The 19,101-nt window shown below is 35.5% G+C and overlaps 1 protein-coding gene across 1 annotated transcript; it reads left to right on the top strand.

Annotated features, from left to right (window-relative positions):
• The first annotated feature begins 1,762 nt into the window (after positions 1–1,762).
• Positions 1,763–18,024, top strand: LOC149223334 (phototropic-responsive NPH3 family protein NPY4-like). Its single transcript, XM_089385807.1, has 4 exons — positions 1,763–3,291; positions 13,909–13,978; positions 15,465–16,751; positions 16,926–18,024. The coding sequence occupies exons 1-4, from the start codon at positions 3,233–3,235 to the stop codon at positions 17,490–17,492; spliced, it is 1,983 nt and encodes a 660-aa protein (XP_089241933.1). The 5' UTR covers positions 1,763–3,232; the 3' UTR covers positions 17,493–18,024.
• The last annotated feature ends 1,077 nt before the right edge of the window (positions 18,025–19,101 follow it).

Here is a 19,101-nt window from a genome sequence, read left to right as displayed (position 1 = left end):
CATAATTTAAACAATATACATCATTACAATAATATCTTATCTCAATTACTAAATTACATTTATACCAAATATATAAATTTCATCTTCTCATTCTTTTCAACCAATTTTTTTGGTAATTTTTTTTTAGTTATTTTCCAATTCATTTGAATGTGAGAGAACTTGGACTTCGTCAATGACATTGATAAATCATTCAAACCATGTGATGATCTTCATATAACGTCAAAAATCACATAATCTCATATTTTTTTTTTTTTTCCTATTTGCACCCCAATTCCGTTGGACGTTCTAATAATTATGATGTCTTGGAGGTGAATATTATGTGAAGTAAAGTACGCATAAATAATAATATCCCACATTTGTTGCTGGTGGCTCCCGCAATCATAATATCATATATTGTGCTCCGATTTTTTCCCACTCGCCTTTCAAAAGGAGAGTGTGAGACCGCTGGCTACATGTGCCGCCGCTCTCAACTTTTGTGTTGCTCTAACTGCAATCAAATCAAATCATATGATGGAGGGTATTTGTATTGTGTATACCATTATATATATATTTTCTGTGTATATACCTTTGTTGTTATTATTAGGTTTTAAAGCCATATCCTCTGCTCTGAACCTGCATGTGCATCCCCATGTGCGTGGCCTACGTATCTTGGTAACGACTGTATGTATTTATATCGTATGTTTTCGTGTCCTTCCTACGCTGGTTACTGCTCAGTCACTCTTCCATTTCAGGCGGCGTATATGCAACTGCTCAGAGTCATTTTATCAGGGTCACCGTTTTTTCAAGTAAAGGAAAATTGCTCAGAGTCTTTTTATCAGGGTCACCGTTTTTGTAAGTAAAGGAAAATTGATCAGTACTGAGTCTGGAAATCATGGAATTGCAAATCAATGAAATATATTGAATGCAAGTTGATTTATTATTATTATTTAAAAAAATTATTTTATTTACTTGATAGTTTATATTCCGCACCATTTTTACTTAGTATTATTAGTCACTTGACATTACTTGTTACCAGTATTTTAGAAAGTAAAAAGTTGAATGCAAGTTAATTCATCACTATCATTATTATTTAAAGAAATCATTTCACTTACTTAATATTACGGTATTCTATTTAACTATCTATTTAACTCAACCATTCCACACCATTTCACTTGGTATTATTAGTCACTTCACATTACTTGTTACCAGTGTCTAAAGAAATAGGAAGTGAGTTTTTATGGGCTAGATACTAATAAGTGTTGGACCACTAATCTATTTCTTCCTTAAATTATTAATAGTTTTGGACCATTAATCTATTTTTTTCTTAAACTATTAATAAATTTTAGACTATTAATTTATTTTTCCTTCAACTATTAATTTGATTTAGTTAATTCAACAAATCATCTTTAAAAAAAAATCTATTTCTTTACTTTAGAGAAAAAACAATATCTTAACCAAATAAAAATAATTTTTAGACAAACCCAAAACCACGATAGATATCACCACAAATAAAGAATACTCAAACCCAAACCCACAATAGATATCACCCCAGATGAAGTTTTCTATTTTGTTAGGTGGTTTTAGATCATGAAAAATAGGAATTCATCGGTAAAAAATAATAAATTTTAAATTTTTATTTGATTCCAACAACTCCTTACAATAATTTCAATAATTTAAATTTTTCTTCGTTACAGTTTCAATAAGCTTTGAAAATTTGAAGCGCAATCTTGAATTTTGAAAATTTCTACTTAATTTACGAAGAAAAAAAGGCATTCGAAAAGATTTGTTATCTACTACACGACTACTACACGATTAACTTATTCCTGCCAGTACTGCTGGCTGGCCGGAGATGGGTATTAGCATGGTCATGGGTTCAATCCCCAGAGCATGTTTTTCATGCGTAATAACACTACGCACAGACAACGGAACGGAGAACACCTTAAAGCTCTGAGAGGCCAACTTAAGTATAAGGCTGCGGTTTTTGGCAGGGTAAGCCTGTTTTGCAAAAAAACAGGGCAGATTGTACAAGTTGATGGTTTTCCACTAACGTCGTCCTCTCTGTCTGTGCCATTGTCTGCCACATTTCTTCTTCTTCTGAATATTATTATGACAAACGCTGGTGGCAATGCTCAAGACATGGATTACATATGCCATATATAACCAGAGAATATTCCCCTTTTTTCCCTTCCATCTTCCAGGCCTTCCTTGGCTTTTTCTAGCCTGTCCATTTGCCTAAGGAAGTTAAGTTAGCCCATTTGTCAAAGCAGAGCATCATCAATCAACCCATATGTTTGTTGATACTGAGTAAAGTATGGATTTTGGCTCCCACTTCTGACTTCTCAGGCATGGTTAGCCAATCCTTGTACAAAAAGAAAAGGTAGCAGACTAAGCCCATTTGCCAGAACTTGATATAAAAGTTAAGGGAAGGCAACTTGGTAGAAAAATGTGTCTCTTAAGATGACCAACAAACACAAAACTGCATCACAGGAGGCCAGGAGAATCCCATTACTGTCCTTGTCTGCTCCCTGTTCGCCTACAGGAGCTACTTGCTGGACTTGGGAACAAGATCCTCTGCGCTATCAACTGTAAGACTATAGTCCATTACAGTACACCAGTGTGAAAAAAGGAAGGAAAATAAATTAAAGCGTGTGACACCACCGCTGGAGTAAATTGTGGACAACCATATGATATAACGTTGCTCTCCTGCTTTGGCACATGATGAGACAGGAATGAATGGGATGGACGTTATTTGTTGAAGTAAAATGGAAGCAAAACTTGCTGTCAGACTTTGTTAATGTCATTGTTATTGCCTCTGAGCTTATGCATTTATTATGCGTTATTATTATTTTACTAGGTTGGCAATACTTGAGGTTGCTGACTATTTGCCCGGACTCTGAGGGGCTCTGTTTGAGCCTTGGGAAACAAGCCCATAAAAACAAAATCTGCAAAACTCACCATTGTTTGAGGGGAGGGAGAAGGGAACTATAAAGAAAACAAAGCCTATCATTTGTTTACTTCTCCGTCCTGACCAACTTTTTCTTTGCATTCACATCTCCACCCATCTCCTTTTGACAGAGTTTTCCAACACCCAAGTTCATGTTTGATCTAAAAATCCTAAATTCCTCAGTGTTCCAGGGGTCTACAGTTTGAACTTTGAAGGGGTGGAATGACATGCATAATATCCAGTGATTTTTGAGTCGTGTCTCTGGAAGAACATCATTGGCTGAAGAAAGTGCAAGATATATACTTCAGAATGAAGTTTATGAAGCTGGGATCCAAGTCAGATGTATTTCAGGCAGATGGCAATATCAGGTGAGCCACTATCATTTATGTCATTGTAGGATGTTGCAGCAGGATATCAGTATTCAGAAATAAATTCAAAGGGCATTCACTGTCGTCTAGCTTAGCTCAGGATCGATATGGGAAAAAATGTCTCAACTATGATACTTTGTTGCCATGGCAAGTGTGAAGCTCTCTATAGAAAATCAGCATGCTCTCAGAGGATTATAGGGGGTTCTACTAACTGGGTATCTTTGATGTTGATTGTATGTCCTGTCATCTAGTTTAGTTCGGGATAAATTTTCTTAAAAATCAACTAGCTGCGATAGTTTATGTTGAAAGACATTCCTAGCAAGGAAGCATTTCTTGTAAGAAAAGTTGATTGTGGCCAAATTTGAGTATTTTGTTTCCTGGTTTTTCTTGCAAAAGCTTCGGATGGAATGCCTTTGACTTACTTGTTTGTTGTATTATTTCAACGTCTACAGCTTCAAGTCACAGTTGTGAGAAATTTCAGATTCGCAGCTTGGTGTAGTTTTCTGTGTGGGCCTCTTTTTTCTTATTTCTTGTTTTTTTTTGTGACTAATTCTAGTTGCGGCCGAAGATGCTCAAAGGCTTCTTCTCTCAAAACAGTGTATAACTTATGTATGAGAGTGTTCGAACGTTTTGTTTCTCTTAAAATAATTGTTCAGGTCTAACTGAAAGCTCTGTTATACAAAGTTTTCTCAGGTTGTGTGTTCCAGACTGGTTCCAAATTGACAAAACTGCTGTTATCTTTATAGAGTTGGAAAAATAGACGCCGGATGCATTTGAAAATTGAGTTTATGAATTGAAACATTGAAGAAAGATATTTCGTACTTCTGAAGCAATTTGAGGCAGAGTTGTCATCTAGCTTTTTGAATGATACTTGTCATTCTTAAAGCCATAAGGTCATATCTGTGAATGCTTAGTCTTTCATTTTAGCTGCTGTCTGAAATTCCAGAGCTTTAAACCCCAAATAAAAATTCCATAGTATAGAGCAGAAGTAGTTTACTGAAAACTCTAATGGAATACCATGGGCTAATAATTATTTCGTTGCTCCAGAAAAGGAAGAGTATGCTATGGGCTATGAATCCTGGACAAAACCCCATAAAAAGTAGAAGCATGCCTTTTTAGCAGAAGGTTAGAGTACCAGCAGCAGCCCCTCTTTGGAGAGGCTGTAATTGGCTGCTCTAAAAGTAATTTGAGGGATAGATTCCAGTTTATCTTCTACTAGCTCGAGTCTATATATTTATATGCGCACCATCCCTAGAATTTTAGAAGCTTCGACCCCAGTGATCTGACCATTGGCTGCGCTTTCAGTATCTGCTTTGTTTATATTGGGTCATATGACCTACCTTACTTTAATCAGGTAAAAGTAAAACTATCCACTTCAGGTAAAATCTTCAGCTTTGCCTTGGATTTTTGTTCCCTCTCATTCCTTCTTACAGGAATATTTCCCTGTACTCTGTGAATGAAATTTAGGCCTCTTCCAGAGACCTGTTATTAATAGCTACTCTGACATGTAGAATTGAAATCATTGCAAGATTGGAACTGTCGCAACTTTGCGGTCCTATTCTTTGGATCCCCTTAACTCATATTCTAACTGTTCAAATTTCCGTCCATGGTCCGTACAATTTATGTACATCTGTCTCTCTCTCTCTTTACACACACACACCCTTTGAAAATAAATGTTTTGTATTTCTGCAGTTATTCTGTATATTGAATATTTTCTGTGGTGTTGTTGAAGAATTCTACTCTATTTATTTTTTCCAGGATACACTGCCTTGTTTCAAACCGCTTTTTCTTTCCAAGATAAGAAGCTCTGAAAATTATCTTTTCTTATAAACAAATCTGGAACTTGACAGCGTACATACCAAAAGTTACGACAGCATGAGTTTTCAATGCTCATCATACAGAGAATATTGCTTAGAATGATTGTAGGAAACCAGCAGGCAAATCTTGGGAAATATTAAAATATAGGTTCTCGAACTGCGTTATCATGTACACAAATGTCAGTAGTTTATATAAGGGCATCTTTCTTCAATACGCACAAACCAAGCATAGCCAGCCTCAGGAAGCAAGTAGTCTAATTTGAAAGCCCAAACCATATTCATTTAGTTGGTTCTAGCTTCTATTACAGGCTAGGAAAATGCTAACTTCTTCCACAAGCAATGACATTAATTTCATGGAGTCCGATGTACTAATTCTCAATTTGGTCATAGTAGTAAAATACTAAAATGTACGCATGTGACATTTCAGAGGTGCAAAATACTCCCTGACATCTATTATGTGACATTATATAAAACTATACAGTGTGAACAAGAACACAAGCTATGACATGAATCATCTAGATGGCTGAGCAGAATTTCGAATAGTTGGTTTCTGCAAAATTAGAACATACAGCATGTAAGCAGCACAAGCTGAGCATGTTATGTTGCTTACCACATTTAATAAAGCATGTATAGATTTCTCAGATGAAAATAGGCATCTCACCATGTTCTCCAATGATATTGACATAATGTCTAATATCTATTATGAAAACGTTATCTAGTTGTTAATTGCCTCTAGCAACTTCTCAATTATTTTGGGATTATGCAAATAAAGGTGAACTTACTCCAAATAATTCCTGCAAAACTAGTGTCGCTTTTCCTTTTTTGGAAGTTTGGTCTCTTTGTAACTCACCATTGTGGTGGGGCCAGCAATAAGTAACAAAATTCTTCTCTCCTAGGAAACAAATTATTTATGAAAATTAAAGGAAATAGAATTTGCTGGATAGCATGATGTTACTTGGAAACCGGCATTAAGTGGAAAAGAAATATTTTGAAAATAAATAGATTCTACTGTGGAAAAATATAAATGGCATGCTTATTTGGTTTCAATTTTTATGTATACTACATGGTGGATACCTTTTTGTATATCTTTTCTGTTTACTAGTTGAACTACTTCGATATTACTTACATGTGTGCACCAATGGCATCACATGTATTCTTTTAATCTTCTCCTTGAATTTTCCCTCTTTTTTCGTCTGCTGATGTTTTTATTCTTTATAATTTGCTCTTTTAAAATAAAAATGTCTTTTTTGCTGTATTTCAGAAATACAAATTTTTTCTAGATAATTGTTTCAGATATCCATTTGGCAGTGTCGGGATAATGTAATTTCCTTCCAGTATTAATCCTGCGGTCTATGAATATCTTTATCTATCCCATGAAGGTTTTTATCTTCTTAATACTTATCAAAATTTTTGGTTTTAACCATCTAAAATGTTTTAGTCCGACACCTTTTGAGTGAACACTTCACTCATCCTCTCAGGGGAATAGCAGAAAATAGAGAACAATACCGCTGAAAATGAAGGAAACTAGAATAAATAGAAGAGGACAAGAAGAAAAAGGGAGGGAAAGGGGGATGATAAAGGAGACACTAAAGAAAAGAGTAAAACAATAATTTATATAAAATGAAAAGGAAAGGAAGAAAATAAAATAAATACAAACAATGAGGGAGGGTAAGAAGGAAAAATAAAGAGAAAGCAGGGAAAGCACAAAATCACTTAAAATGAGATAGGGAGAAAGGAGAGGAGAATTAAGGAAGAGGAAGAAAGAAAGCAATCAAAATACTCAAAGGACAGAAAAATGAAATGGCTGGGGTGGATGGAACAAAGGAAGACCTGAGTAGATGGTACATCTAGGGAAGGAAGGGGATTGATGATGGTCTGCCAAGATTGGCTTAGTTTAAACCAACTTTGCGATTCATGTTATTGGCTTTGTTTTGAATTTCGATGGCTTCTTTCTCTAGTGAGTCTCCTGATGTAATTGTCGGTTTTGGTTAATATGTTGGTTTTGTCAAAACAAATGGGGTGCATGGTATGATTAAAAATGTTCAACATTTGCTTTGTTTTGGTGGTATGGTTATGTTGGTATTGGTGATGTGTTCTTTAAGCCTGGTTTTGATGGAATGACCAGTTGGACATATCTAAGAGGTTCCACAAGAGCAAGGAATTTCATAAACACATTGGTTTAGGAACTGATCAGATTTAAATTTGCCATTATTTGACGAAATTTTCTAGGATTTTATGGGGAGTTTTGATCTTCCTTTTTGGAGTATTTTGGAAAAATTCTCTGTGGTGACATGAATTTAGCGAAAAAAGATACCAGTGTGGAGAAGAAGGTATGAGAGTTAGTGGTGGGCCTTGCATGGCTGGTTTTGTGGGAAAGCTTTGTTTATCTGAGAATTAGAGTAGCCATTGTCTTGGAGGGTTTCCTTGAGGAGGGAATTTTCAAGTTTAAGATATTATTAACAGGGATGCGGATAACTCTAGTAACAAAGGTGGTAGGAACAATGACTTTTTGTGCAGGGTGCTGATTAGTTTGGGCATGAAAGTACTCAACTATTTTATCTTCTCTTCATGGTCGGTTAATTCCTTGTTACAGCTATGCAGATTGTGCACCTCATTATGGCTATAATCTAGAAATAATGACGTGTATAATAATCTAAGCTTGCTTACATTGAAAACCAAGTGTAATTCCAAGTAGGGTAGTGAGTTCAACTTAAAGGTATTATGGACCATCATATCAAATGGGTTTGATTTTCATTCTTCAATTATCTCCATAGTGAGATGTAAGCATATTTGGTCATTGAACTGGAATTGATGATCCATTCAGTATTTGCCACAATACCCTTTCCAGTTAAGTTAGAGATTTATCCATTTGTCTTTCTTGCAAAAAAGGGAATGATTTTTGGGGAAATCCTATTCAACGATGTTTGAACACAAGGGAAACAATGCTGGTTTCAAGCTAAAAGAACTTGCCAGTAGGTAGGGTTGGTTGAGATTTGAAGGAAAGTGCATGTTTCTGAAAAACAGGATAAGCTCAAACTTGAACTCTCGTTTGAATTTCTTTTCACTATGCAGAAGGAAATGCCTACCTGAGCATAGCAAAGGTAAGGCAATTGGGATAACTTAAGCAACATGCCACATGAAAGTAAGCCTAGACTTCAGTTTGAGTTTCTCTTTATTAAGCAGACACGGTTGTGGGCAGGGATTGCTGTTAGGAGGTGTACATGCAACAGAGTTGTGGTCCCACAAGAGTATGTTGTTTATTAAGAAGACATGGTTGTGGGCAGTGATTGCTGTTAGGAGATGTACATGCAACAGAGTTGTGGTCCTACAAGAGTGTGTTGTATAGATGAAAGAGTATCCAATTTGTTAGGTTTTCTGTGGTTATAGATCTGCAACATCTGAACAATGGTCTTCTTGGCTTCTTCATATTGCCCATTAATATGCAGAGGGAACATTTTTTACATCAAAGATATATGCCAGCATTCCTCCAGGATGAAAGCAGTACAGCTTAGTTTGGATGTAACCCATTTTTGATTTCACTAAGCATACAGTACGAATACTTTGCTACATGATGTTGGCACCGATGTGAAGTGATCTGTTGTTCTTGAGAAGCTTGTAATAAGATTTTGAACAATTATTGAATTAAGATATGACCTTCAGGAAGATGGTGAACTTAACTTGTTCCTCCTCTTAAGACCATAAGAAGAGTTTAAAGAAGGATAGCTTTTGAACATTACCAAATGGATATCTCAGAAAAGATGATGAAAGAGTACTCATGGTTTCTTTAGAATGCAATGGAGGTTATTACTCTCTTAAAATGCATGCACAATAAGTAACATAGTGGAGAATGAAAGCAATCAATTAATAAACAGCAAAAGATGAAACTTGAATGTAGATGAAATCCAAAACAGTTACATCTATGAATTGCAATGTTCATTAATTTCATAGCTAGGTATCCCGATTCCCAACCTGTGGATATGAAAATAATAAATGATGGAGTCAAAATGGAATGGAAATATGATCAAACAGTCCAATAGGTGAACTGGCTTATGGGACCAAGATGCCTACATACAGAGCTGTTCCTGTAGGAAGTGCCAAGGAACAAAATTTCCCAACTATGTCAGTCTACACTAAAAGGACTGCGGATAAGGTTACAAAAAGAAAAAGAAAGAACCGATAGAGTATAGGTTTAAGAGATGGGAGAATAGAAGAGGTTATCTCCCTAGACATAAATAGACATTGTATCCCACTGTACGGTTCATCAAGAAGTTTTCTATTCCAGTTTAACTTTTTGTTGATTTTCTAGGAAAGAACATGCTTTGGTTAACAAAAAAGAAAATACTACTTTAAAAGTAGTGACTTGGCATGAGACATAACTCTGAAAATCTTGAGCTACATATTGATGTTACTGACTAATTAATCAAAGACAGTAATTTAGGACTGAACATGTGTCATCATAATGAAAGTTGTACTGAGATTGCTCTTGCTAGCTTTCAGTCCTCAAATGTCTCACACGAGTCATTATACAATATGACGGCATACTGTGTTCTGAGAAAAAGTATTGAATCATTTCAAACATCAAGATCTTATTACATCTTGGATACCACACAGATTTTGAATTTTTGGCAAGGATCTTCTGTGATAAGTAAGGTTTCTTACTATATCGTACAAAAATCAACAAAGCAGTAATAGATGCAGCTGGCAATTCTATCATGGGAGTGAAGTTTCTTACTATTTCATGCAAAAATCAACAAAGCAGTAATATATGCAGCCTGCAATTCTATAATGAGGTTAACAAATATAGAGTAAGAGTTTGCTGTTTCCTTGCCAATTTCAGGGTTATAGATCAATCATTAAACAACCTTAAGAGGCGTCTTAAGTGGCCAAACTCTTGGAATAACTTCACTGGAAGTAAAGTAATATTGTGGAAACAATACCATTGATGGAGTCTGAAATCAGACATCTCGAACTAGACAGTAAGAAACAATATCACAATGGTTTCATAAACCAAAATGTTAATATTTTTCCAAACTAGAGCAAAATAATGGCTTCAAAGAAAATTGTGGAGAAATTCAAAGATTCTAGGAACTATGTTGGAGACCTTTACCATCCTGGGAAAATGCGCTGTCTAGCTGAGGATTTTTTTTTCAAAAATATAAAGAAAAACTCTTTCAACCATTCCACTAAAAGACAAGAATGAGTAGGAAGAGAATATTCTATTCAAATGATGTCTCAAGTTCAAAGAAAATAAGTCCCATGAATGATTGATTACTAAAACGAACATTGGTTACAACTTAGAATGGAGTCTAATGGGATTATCTCCATGACCTTTCTCAAGGACCAGTAGTCTATTCTGAAAACTAAGAAACAGGTATTTGATGATTCACAGATGCTACAGTGTCTGATGGACAAATCAGTGGATTCAGTACAATGCGGGCAAGGCTCTTAGGTTTTTGATGGATTCATTGTAGATCTTCTGTCTTGTGTGTATGTAATACCCAAACAATTGCTTTAATCTTGTAACATTTTCTTGAACTACAAAACAGTATTCGATTGTTCTAATCCTTATTTCTTAGTCTGGAACATTCTTATACATTATGGATTTCCCATAGTATGGAACGTTTCTTCTTTTGGTCTGACTATTCTAAATTTAAGAAATTGGATAATAAATAATGAAAAAAGGTTATTAAGCAGTAACACTCACTCACCAAAGTGGTAGGAAAACTATTAGAAGGAACATCTGATTCTCAGAGAGAGAGAGAGAGAGAGAGGAGAAATGTGTGAATGTGTAGGCAATCATTGTACAAGTGAAGATTATGTGCTTTAAATTTTTAATGTAGATTAGTACACTTCTGATCATTCTTGCACTGAAAGGGACTGTTAAAGGCATCACTTCCCTCAATATTTGTAACACTAATGATCTGCATAACTTGTTAACTCATGGGAGCCAAATAAAGCTGGGAAAGTTTCCCTACAATCTTTTTGATCATAAAAACAAAATGTTAAAAAAAATCAATTAATCATCAAATTTCTTAGGGTCTCATTTGGAATAGGGAACCCATCTGGATTATGGCCTGGCAGCCATTACTAATTTTTTGGGTTTATCAATTGCCCCCCAATCCACCCTTTATTGGCTTTCTAAACTAAAGAATGAAATGCAGTTAATCAAAGATGCAAATGTATCTGGATGAAACTAGCAATAATAAAAAATCAATTACAAAACCACACATGCTCCTGTCAAAGACCCACTGAAGTAGTTTGCTGAGAATAAAGACAATAATATGAGTAAATGATTGTAAACGCAGAATAGTTCAGCATTAAAACAACCATTTACAGTCCTATGCTCATAGATTCAAACAAACATTTTCAGAAGTACAGAAATAAAAATGCAGCAACTACACATATGAATAGTCTAGTGCTTAGCACAGGCAACAGAATAGTCCATGGTGAATGCGGCATAAGAATCAAAGTTCTCCAAAAAATGGCTTGGTCAAAATGGCTTCTCTTCATTAGAAGTTCTAGCAATAGTACCTGAAAGATACAAGAGCCAAAAGCTTCCTTTTCTCCTTAGATTTTCTAATATTTATAATTATTTACAAAATAATTGCCCCTCGTTGGTGTCCAAGTGGTAGTTTCAGTTTCAACAAATTGGCTAGGTGGCGGTGTCATTTTCAACAAAGTAAATGTGAGCAATGAGATATAGCCAAGTGGCAGTTTCAGTCATCTCCTTGGAAGTGAACAGTTTCTTTTAATTGCTTTTGAAAGGTGGTAGTCTAGATCTGCTGAAAGGTACCTTTCAGTCCCACCCACAACCAACATCTTCATATCTGTCGCTAATAGCTATCCATCTCTCATGAAATCCCTGTGTTTCACCACTTTTAACGTGTTGTGTGAAAAGCACTGTGTTGCAAACCTTTTCACTTTCCATGTGAATCAGATTTCAAACCTTGTGTATCACAAGGAAGATCCTTTTGGGTGTGGCACCCCTCATTAAATTTGGGTGATTTCTTTTAGGAAGATTGTTCTGCATTCTTTGGAGTGTTAGATAATTCTTTTTGTTGTGAGAAAGGTGGAATAATCGCTAAAGTCTTCATCAATTTCTTTTGGACAGGAGAAGATACGTCGTGCTCTTGATCCTTGGCACCTGTAGCCATTTTGTCTTGTAAATCTTTTCCTCCAGGTTTCTTGTTTCAAGTTTCATGATCCTTGTATGTTTTCTTGATCTAGGAGGTTGCTAGTTTCTGGCTTTGAAGCTTGATCTTCACTCTATTGGGCTCTTTCTTCAAGGCATAATGTCATGTTCTTTTAAAAGTTTGGGATGATGCATACTATAAAACCTTCCTTGGAGTGTGTTGCATGAATGGAAGCTTTGGTGAGGTGCAATAAAGAGTTTGTCGCGAAGATAGAAACTTGATTGCAGTGTGACATACTGCACAAAAGGGGATTTTGAGTGTGACATATCTTAGAGGAGAGAACTTGTGGCCAATATGTTATGTTGTGCATGCAAAAACTTTGTAGAAGTGTGACACATCGAATAGAAATATGTTTTTGGTGCAATACAATGTGAAGGAAGAAATTTTTGCATTGCGTGAAAAAGTTTTTTTGGTCCATGTGAAACGTCATGAGGGAGAAAACATTGTTGTTATGTGACATGTCGCACTGACATAAACTTTGTTGTGATGCGATATGTCTCATGGAGGTAAACATTCTTGTGGTGTGATGTCTGGCCAAGGAAGAAAACTTTTTTTGCATGGATCTAAAGTTTGGCATGTTGCGAGGGAAATATTTTCAAGAATTGTGATGTATCGCATCAAAGTAAACTTTTGTGCCATGCATTGTTTTGCAAATTAAAAGAACTTTGAGTACAAAATGACACAAGGAAGCAAACTTTTTAAGGATGCACTAAAGGAAAGTTGGCGATAGAGAAGAATTTGACTTCAAGTTTTTTTTACCTTTGTTGCGATCAAGGAAAGTTTTTAGCGATGTGATGTGTTGCACCAAGGAATTTTTTAGAGTGATGCAATGTCTCACACTAGAAAACATTTGAGTTGCGAGACACAATGTGTTGTGGATAAAAGAAGTTTGAGTGCGATAAAATGCAAGTATGAGATTTTTTGCAAGATGCAAAAAAGATGTTTTGCACATGTTTTGGGAGAATTTCCAAAGGAAAAAGTACTTGTCTAAAGGTTGAAGAACGGATCAAACCACTCTTTGAGAATCTTAGTGAATTCAAAGGGAAAGAAGAAGGATAAGCTTCATAAGCAAAAACTTTTCAGTAAATGAAGACAATGTGTAGTAAAGGTCATGAAGGCCTAGAAACATCTAAAGTAAAAGGAGGGACCCCATGTTATCTTGCGTCCATTAGATGCTCAAGTCAAAAATAGTATGGAGGGTTGTTGCTATCTCAACAGGTCTGATAGACCAATGTTGGTCTTAGTGGATGCTAATCATTGTTATCATCACATCATAAACCTTTATTTATGTATCTGTCTGGTTAATTGATGTAAATGTCTCTTGGTAGGAATTTTTAGCGCAAAGTAGGAATTACATGTACTTTTGAAGGTGATCAATCTATCCTTTTTCTATTTTTTCTTAATTTTTAAAATTCAAATGACAAATGGGACGTATATGGTGTGTATTACTTCCAATTTCATAGGATCCTGATGAATAGCTACACAAGAGTATTGATTCTAGTAATATAAGATTCTCAATTTCCCAATTCAATTTATAAAATGTTTCCAGCATTTCCTTTTTACAATTTTTCATGAACATTCTACTTAAGTGTAACCATCTTGTGTAGGTATGTGGCAACGGAGATGTCAAGCGACATTATTATAAATGTGGAAGATTCAAAATTCTATCTGCACAAGGTAAGATTAATGTGTGTGAGAAATCTGTGAATGTATTACAGTTTGATTAAAACAATGTATAGAGTTAGGCACGTGTTTGGTTTCTTTAGAGACCTATATCATGCAAATAAGTAAAATTTTTATTTATACTCTAGCTAGACTTTGAGTATCCAATTGGTATTGCCAATATCTGCCTTTTGTAATTGATTTTTTACTACAGTTTTGTGCTTATATCCAATCAAACTTCTTTTTGGGTTTAAAAAGATGCAGTAATCATGCTGAAGAAATTCATGAGCAACTTTATGTGCATAGCTTCAAAGTTCAGAGTGATTATCTGGTATGCTAGTCTTTTGTTGTATAATAATCATTTTACTTGAAACTTCGTTCCCTCTTTGGAGATGAGCTTTGCTCTATATTTGAATTTTGGATTGGAACAGCCCCAACGTCTTTTCTCATGCAAGTTCGTTATATTAGTACATGTTAAGGGAGTTTCTCACCCCTTACTGATGAGTACTGTGTTGGTGGCTTGCAATCCCTCAATGGCCTCTATTAGTTTTACTGTATCACGGAGTTTGTAATATAGCGGTCAATCTGTCTTTTCAAATTGATTTTCCATAAGGAAATGCAACATTAACAAAAGCATTTCGAAAGATTCAAAGTCTATTTTTCGTCTTTGTTATGACATGCATTAGCTCAAGAATTTGGCTTATTTTAATATTCTAAACTGTTTTTATCAATAAAATGTTTTTTCATGGTATGTTTTAAAAGTAACTTTACCTTATCGTTCTAACATGTCTTCTAAATAAGCGCATCATAACTGTGCTAGAGTTTCAGCTATAAATGGACCTGTGGCTACTTCATCTTGTGATCTAACTCTGAAGAATTGTTTATTGCATTCTGATTTCCTTTTGTAGAATTCCTCTGAGCCAAGCAGTTCAATCTCTATAAGTTTTGCATTATATTTAGTTATTTATACCGGAGGTATTGCACTGACAATTTACACGTGATATCGATTTGTTTCAGATTTTGTAGCTGTTTTCAGCTGTTCATGCAAAATCTTTATGCATTTTATGTGATTTTTTATTGATTCTCTCGTCACTGTGTATTTTATTCTTAGTAAATAGCCTTTATTTGTTACTGTTCCTATTACCTAAACGTGGCAATAAAAAATCAAATTTAGAAAGTGTGAATTTGTCTGTCTGATGTGGAATACCAATTGATGAAAGTTGTTGCTGGATCTATTGATTGCAATATTTGCTATTAGTTTGGTGGTTTCAAGTGTGCTGCTAGGTATGACATTGAATGCAGATGCATACTATCCTAACACGGACACGTACATTTGATGTCTTTTTCTTTTGGTTCTGTTTGTAAAATTATTGTATCCTGATTCAGTGTATGGAGAACTTGATTGTTGAAAAAATTGAAGTTCAAAACGTGCTTTTTCTTTAGAACAAGTCAGTGCTTACCACTTCCCTCTTAAATTAAGTATGCGACTTTGTGGTTGCAGTTTCCCCTTTTGTGTAAGAGCCGCTGCTTACAAAGTTTGGTAGCAAAAGCTGCTGAAGCACAGAATGATGAAGTTGATCTTCCTGATTTTCCAGGAGGGCCTCATGCCTTTGAGCTATGTGCCAAATTCTGCTATGGAATTGTTGTTACACTCAATGCCTACAATGTTGTTGCAGTTCGCTGTGCTGCAGAATATCTTGGGATGACAGAAGCTATGGAAAAAGGAAATCTAATCTATAAGATTGAGGTGTTTTTCAGCTCTAGTTTATTTCGAAGCTGGAAAGATTCCATTATTGTATTGCAGGCTGCCAAATCATTCTTACCTTGGTCAGAAGACCTCAAGGTTGTAGGAAGATGTATTGACTCAATTGCTTCAAAGACTTCAGTTGATCCTTCAAAGGTTGATTGGTCCTTCACTTACACAAGAGTGAAGTTAGTAAATGGCCAACCATGTGTAGGAAACAGTAATAGTCCTCCATGGAATGGAATACAAAATTCCAAACATCGCTATGTTCCAAAGGATTGGTGGATTGAAGACATTTGTGAACTGGAAATTGATTTGTATGAGCGAGTAATAGTAGCTATTAAATCCAAGGGAAGAATGTCACATAAGCTAATAGGTGAGGCCCTGAAGGTTTACACTCTCCGTTGGTTACCTGGTTTTTCAAAGGATCATGACCATACAGGTACTTTAAAAAATGAAAATGGGCCAATTTCAAATGATGTGGAGACAACAGCAAAACATAGACAGCTTGTGGAAACTATTGTTAGCTTATTACCACCAGAAAAAGGATCAACTTCCTGCAGCTTTTTGCTTAAGCTATTGAAGGTTGCTACTATACTGGGAGAAGAAACTTCATCTGAAATGGAACTTGCAAGGAGGATAGGCATCCAGTTAGAAGAAGCTTCACTTAATGACTTATTGATTCCATCTTCATCAGACACGAATGATTCCCTGTATGATGTAGATCTCGTGCAATGCATATTAGAGCATTTTCTGATGCAGGATAAGAGTCCTCGAAGGAGTCCAGAAAGGGCACAATTGCCTTACGATAGGCAGAGAACAAGGTCTGCTGGAACTTTAGAATTTTCTGAAGGTAGAAGGTTGACTTCTGTGACCCATACTTCAAAGTTGAGTGTTGCAAAGCTCATTGATGGATATCTTGCAGAAATAGCCCATGACACACATCTACCCCTGTCAAAGTTTATCAATCTCGCTGAATCAATATCCGATATTGAACGACCAGTGCATGATGGTTTGTACAGGGCTATCGACATATATCTCAAGGTAAAACTCCATCTTCGTATGAATCTTCATGGTTTAATGGACAAAATCATCATGATCCCATGTTGATTAATTGCCCTTTCAAGGCTCATAAAATAATATCTATATCTTTCTTTTTATTTTTCTACAAAAACTTCTGCATTCTGAACAAATATTGGATCATTGCTTAATGTGCAGGAGCATCCTGGGCTCACAAAGAGTGAAAGGAAAAAGATATGCAGGTTGATGGATTGTAAGAAGTTATCAATGGATGCCTGCATGCACGCTGCACAGAACGAGCGTTTACCTCTGCGTGTGGTTGTGCAGGTTCTCTTCTTTGAGCATGTTAGAACTGCCATGTCAGGTGGATTGCTGCTGAATGACTTGCCTAGTAATGTCAAAGCTCTCTTACCCCAGGAAAATGGGTCTCAGGAAAGCTCTCAGTCAGCAACTAATCCTGAAGACGAGTGGGAAGCAGTACATGATGATTTTAAAGGAGATATAACTTCAATGAAGATTAGAATAGCTGAAACAGAAAGAGAAGGAACTAACATGCAGCACGAAGAAGTAAAAGATACAAAAGCAAGAGGTTTATTTTTGTTACCATCAAGGTCAAAGAGGATTTTCAACAAGTTATGGTCGAACAAAGCACATTCAGTAAATAGGAGTTCAGAAACTTCTGGAAGCTCCTTAAGTCCTGTTTCTGTAAATCCCGCTGACACTAAATCAACAACTTCAAGGGAGAGAAGGAACTCGATATCATAGGCCTTTTGGTGCACAATACAGGGCCCATTTTCTGTCAACCATATGGGGGAATTTGTCGCATAAAAAACTATTTGTAGAACTAACAGTGTAACTCTTGTGTTATAGTTTCTCTTGATATTGGTAAGTCACCTGCCAACAATATCATTGATCTTAATATCAGTGTAGCCATTTTCATGTTGCTATAGCTACTGTACTAGTGGTGGGGTTAAGGGGACCAGTTTTGCTTTTCTTGTTTAATGCTTAGTGCATGGCACTAATTTTCAACCATTGTACCATTACACTTCATGAAATTAGAATGACTGAAGGTTCTTAGGGGTCCCATTTGTGCTCTTCAGTGGGTGTCTGGTCCTTATTTTCATTGTAAACTCTTTTGATAAAACAGAGAATTTGTTTGCAGGCTCCAAAAAATCAGATTTTAAGCATAACAATGTATCTGTATTAATCATACAATCACTAGAGTTTGCAGTGCAATTATTGGTGTACTATGTCAGAGATCAGTGGTGGATTCAATAACAGGTCGAATGTTGAACAAGTTATATTTTTGTGTATCTTAAATTCTAATCCATATAATACAATCGATATTCGTAGTTATGTGACTAACTGATATCACTAAAATATTTCGCTGGTCCTAAATGTTCACATTCTCATGATTTTGGATTGATGCTTGCTGCCTTGGATGGTCCTATTTTTTCATTAAGCCAGAAATCCAAAGCATCTTCCAAATCACGTTCAAGTACAGAATATCCAACTCGCCTCAAGTGCATATCCAACGTTGTATGCTCTTGGCTTTCACTCTATTGTTCTGCTATAACACCAGTAAGGTGCTGCAAACTGAATATGGGTTTTGTAACCAAGGTGAATTACAAATATGGCAACTTTGCATGGAGATTTTGTTTTTTTCAAACTCTTGCAATAAAATATGCCTTCAGTTTTCTTTTTCAAAGTAATTTCTTTGTTCATAACCACAAGGTTTTTTTCATGTTCTGGATTTGCATATGCCAAAGATTTTTACTTGAAACTGAAGGCATGGATGATTAATTAAATTGTACCTTAAAGATCTTGCATCCAATAATTTTATGCAGTTAAGGTGATTTTGCCTTGATGGTTAATAAGACAGCCTAGTTGACATTCTGTTATCCTGCGTGTTCTTGAAAATACTGAATGGTCAATAAAACAAGTTTTTACAAGAAATCAGAGTGTTTCCCAGGGTCTGAAAAAGAGATTGAAACTGTGGGTTGGGAAAAAGGGAAGAATCAAGAAGAGTGAAAGAGGATCCCATAGTTTTTTATCTCGTCTTTTGTTTTATAACTAGACAATGAAAATATCTAAGTTGGCTATTCTTTTTCCTTTTCATTTATTTAAATAATGCATCATATGTGTTTTCATGGAACAAATAATTAAACTAACACTGATGGAACAAATAGTTAAACTAACACTGACTTTGGAAAATCTTGTCAAAAAGTTAGAACTTAGAACATATGATCCTGGGTGAAAGGGATCTGTCATCTTTATGTGAAAATAATATACTCGGTTTTCGAAAAAGAAGAGAAGCCTCAATTCCTTTTTAGCTTAAAAAACCTCAATTTTAAAATAATTATAGTTTAAAAAG

This window comes from Pinus tabuliformis, chromosome Q, assembly GCF_031772625.1.
Source record: "Pinus tabuliformis cultivar Carrire ecotype Pingquan chromosome Q, CPIR1, whole genome shotgun sequence".
Lineage (NCBI taxonomy): Eukaryota > Viridiplantae > Streptophyta > Pinopsida > Pinales > Pinaceae > Pinus > Pinus tabuliformis.
Note: the sequence above shows the minus strand (reverse complement) of the source record. Positions and strands in the feature narration are given on the sequence as shown.

Excerpts from the sequence above, each read along its gene's own strand:
- LOC149223334 (XM_089385807.1), top strand. The coding sequence starts at position 3,233 with ATGAAGTTTATGAAGCTGGGATCCAAGTCAGATGTATTTCAGGCAGAT. Across the intron at positions 13,979-15,464 it reads CAAAATTCTATCTGCACAAG|TTTCCCCTTTTGTGTAAGAG; the intron begins GTAAGATTAATG and ends TTGTGGTTGCAG. Across the intron at positions 16,752-16,925 it reads CTATCGACATATATCTCAAG|GAGCATCCTGGGCTCACAAA; the intron begins GTAAAACTCCAT and ends CTTAATGTGCAG.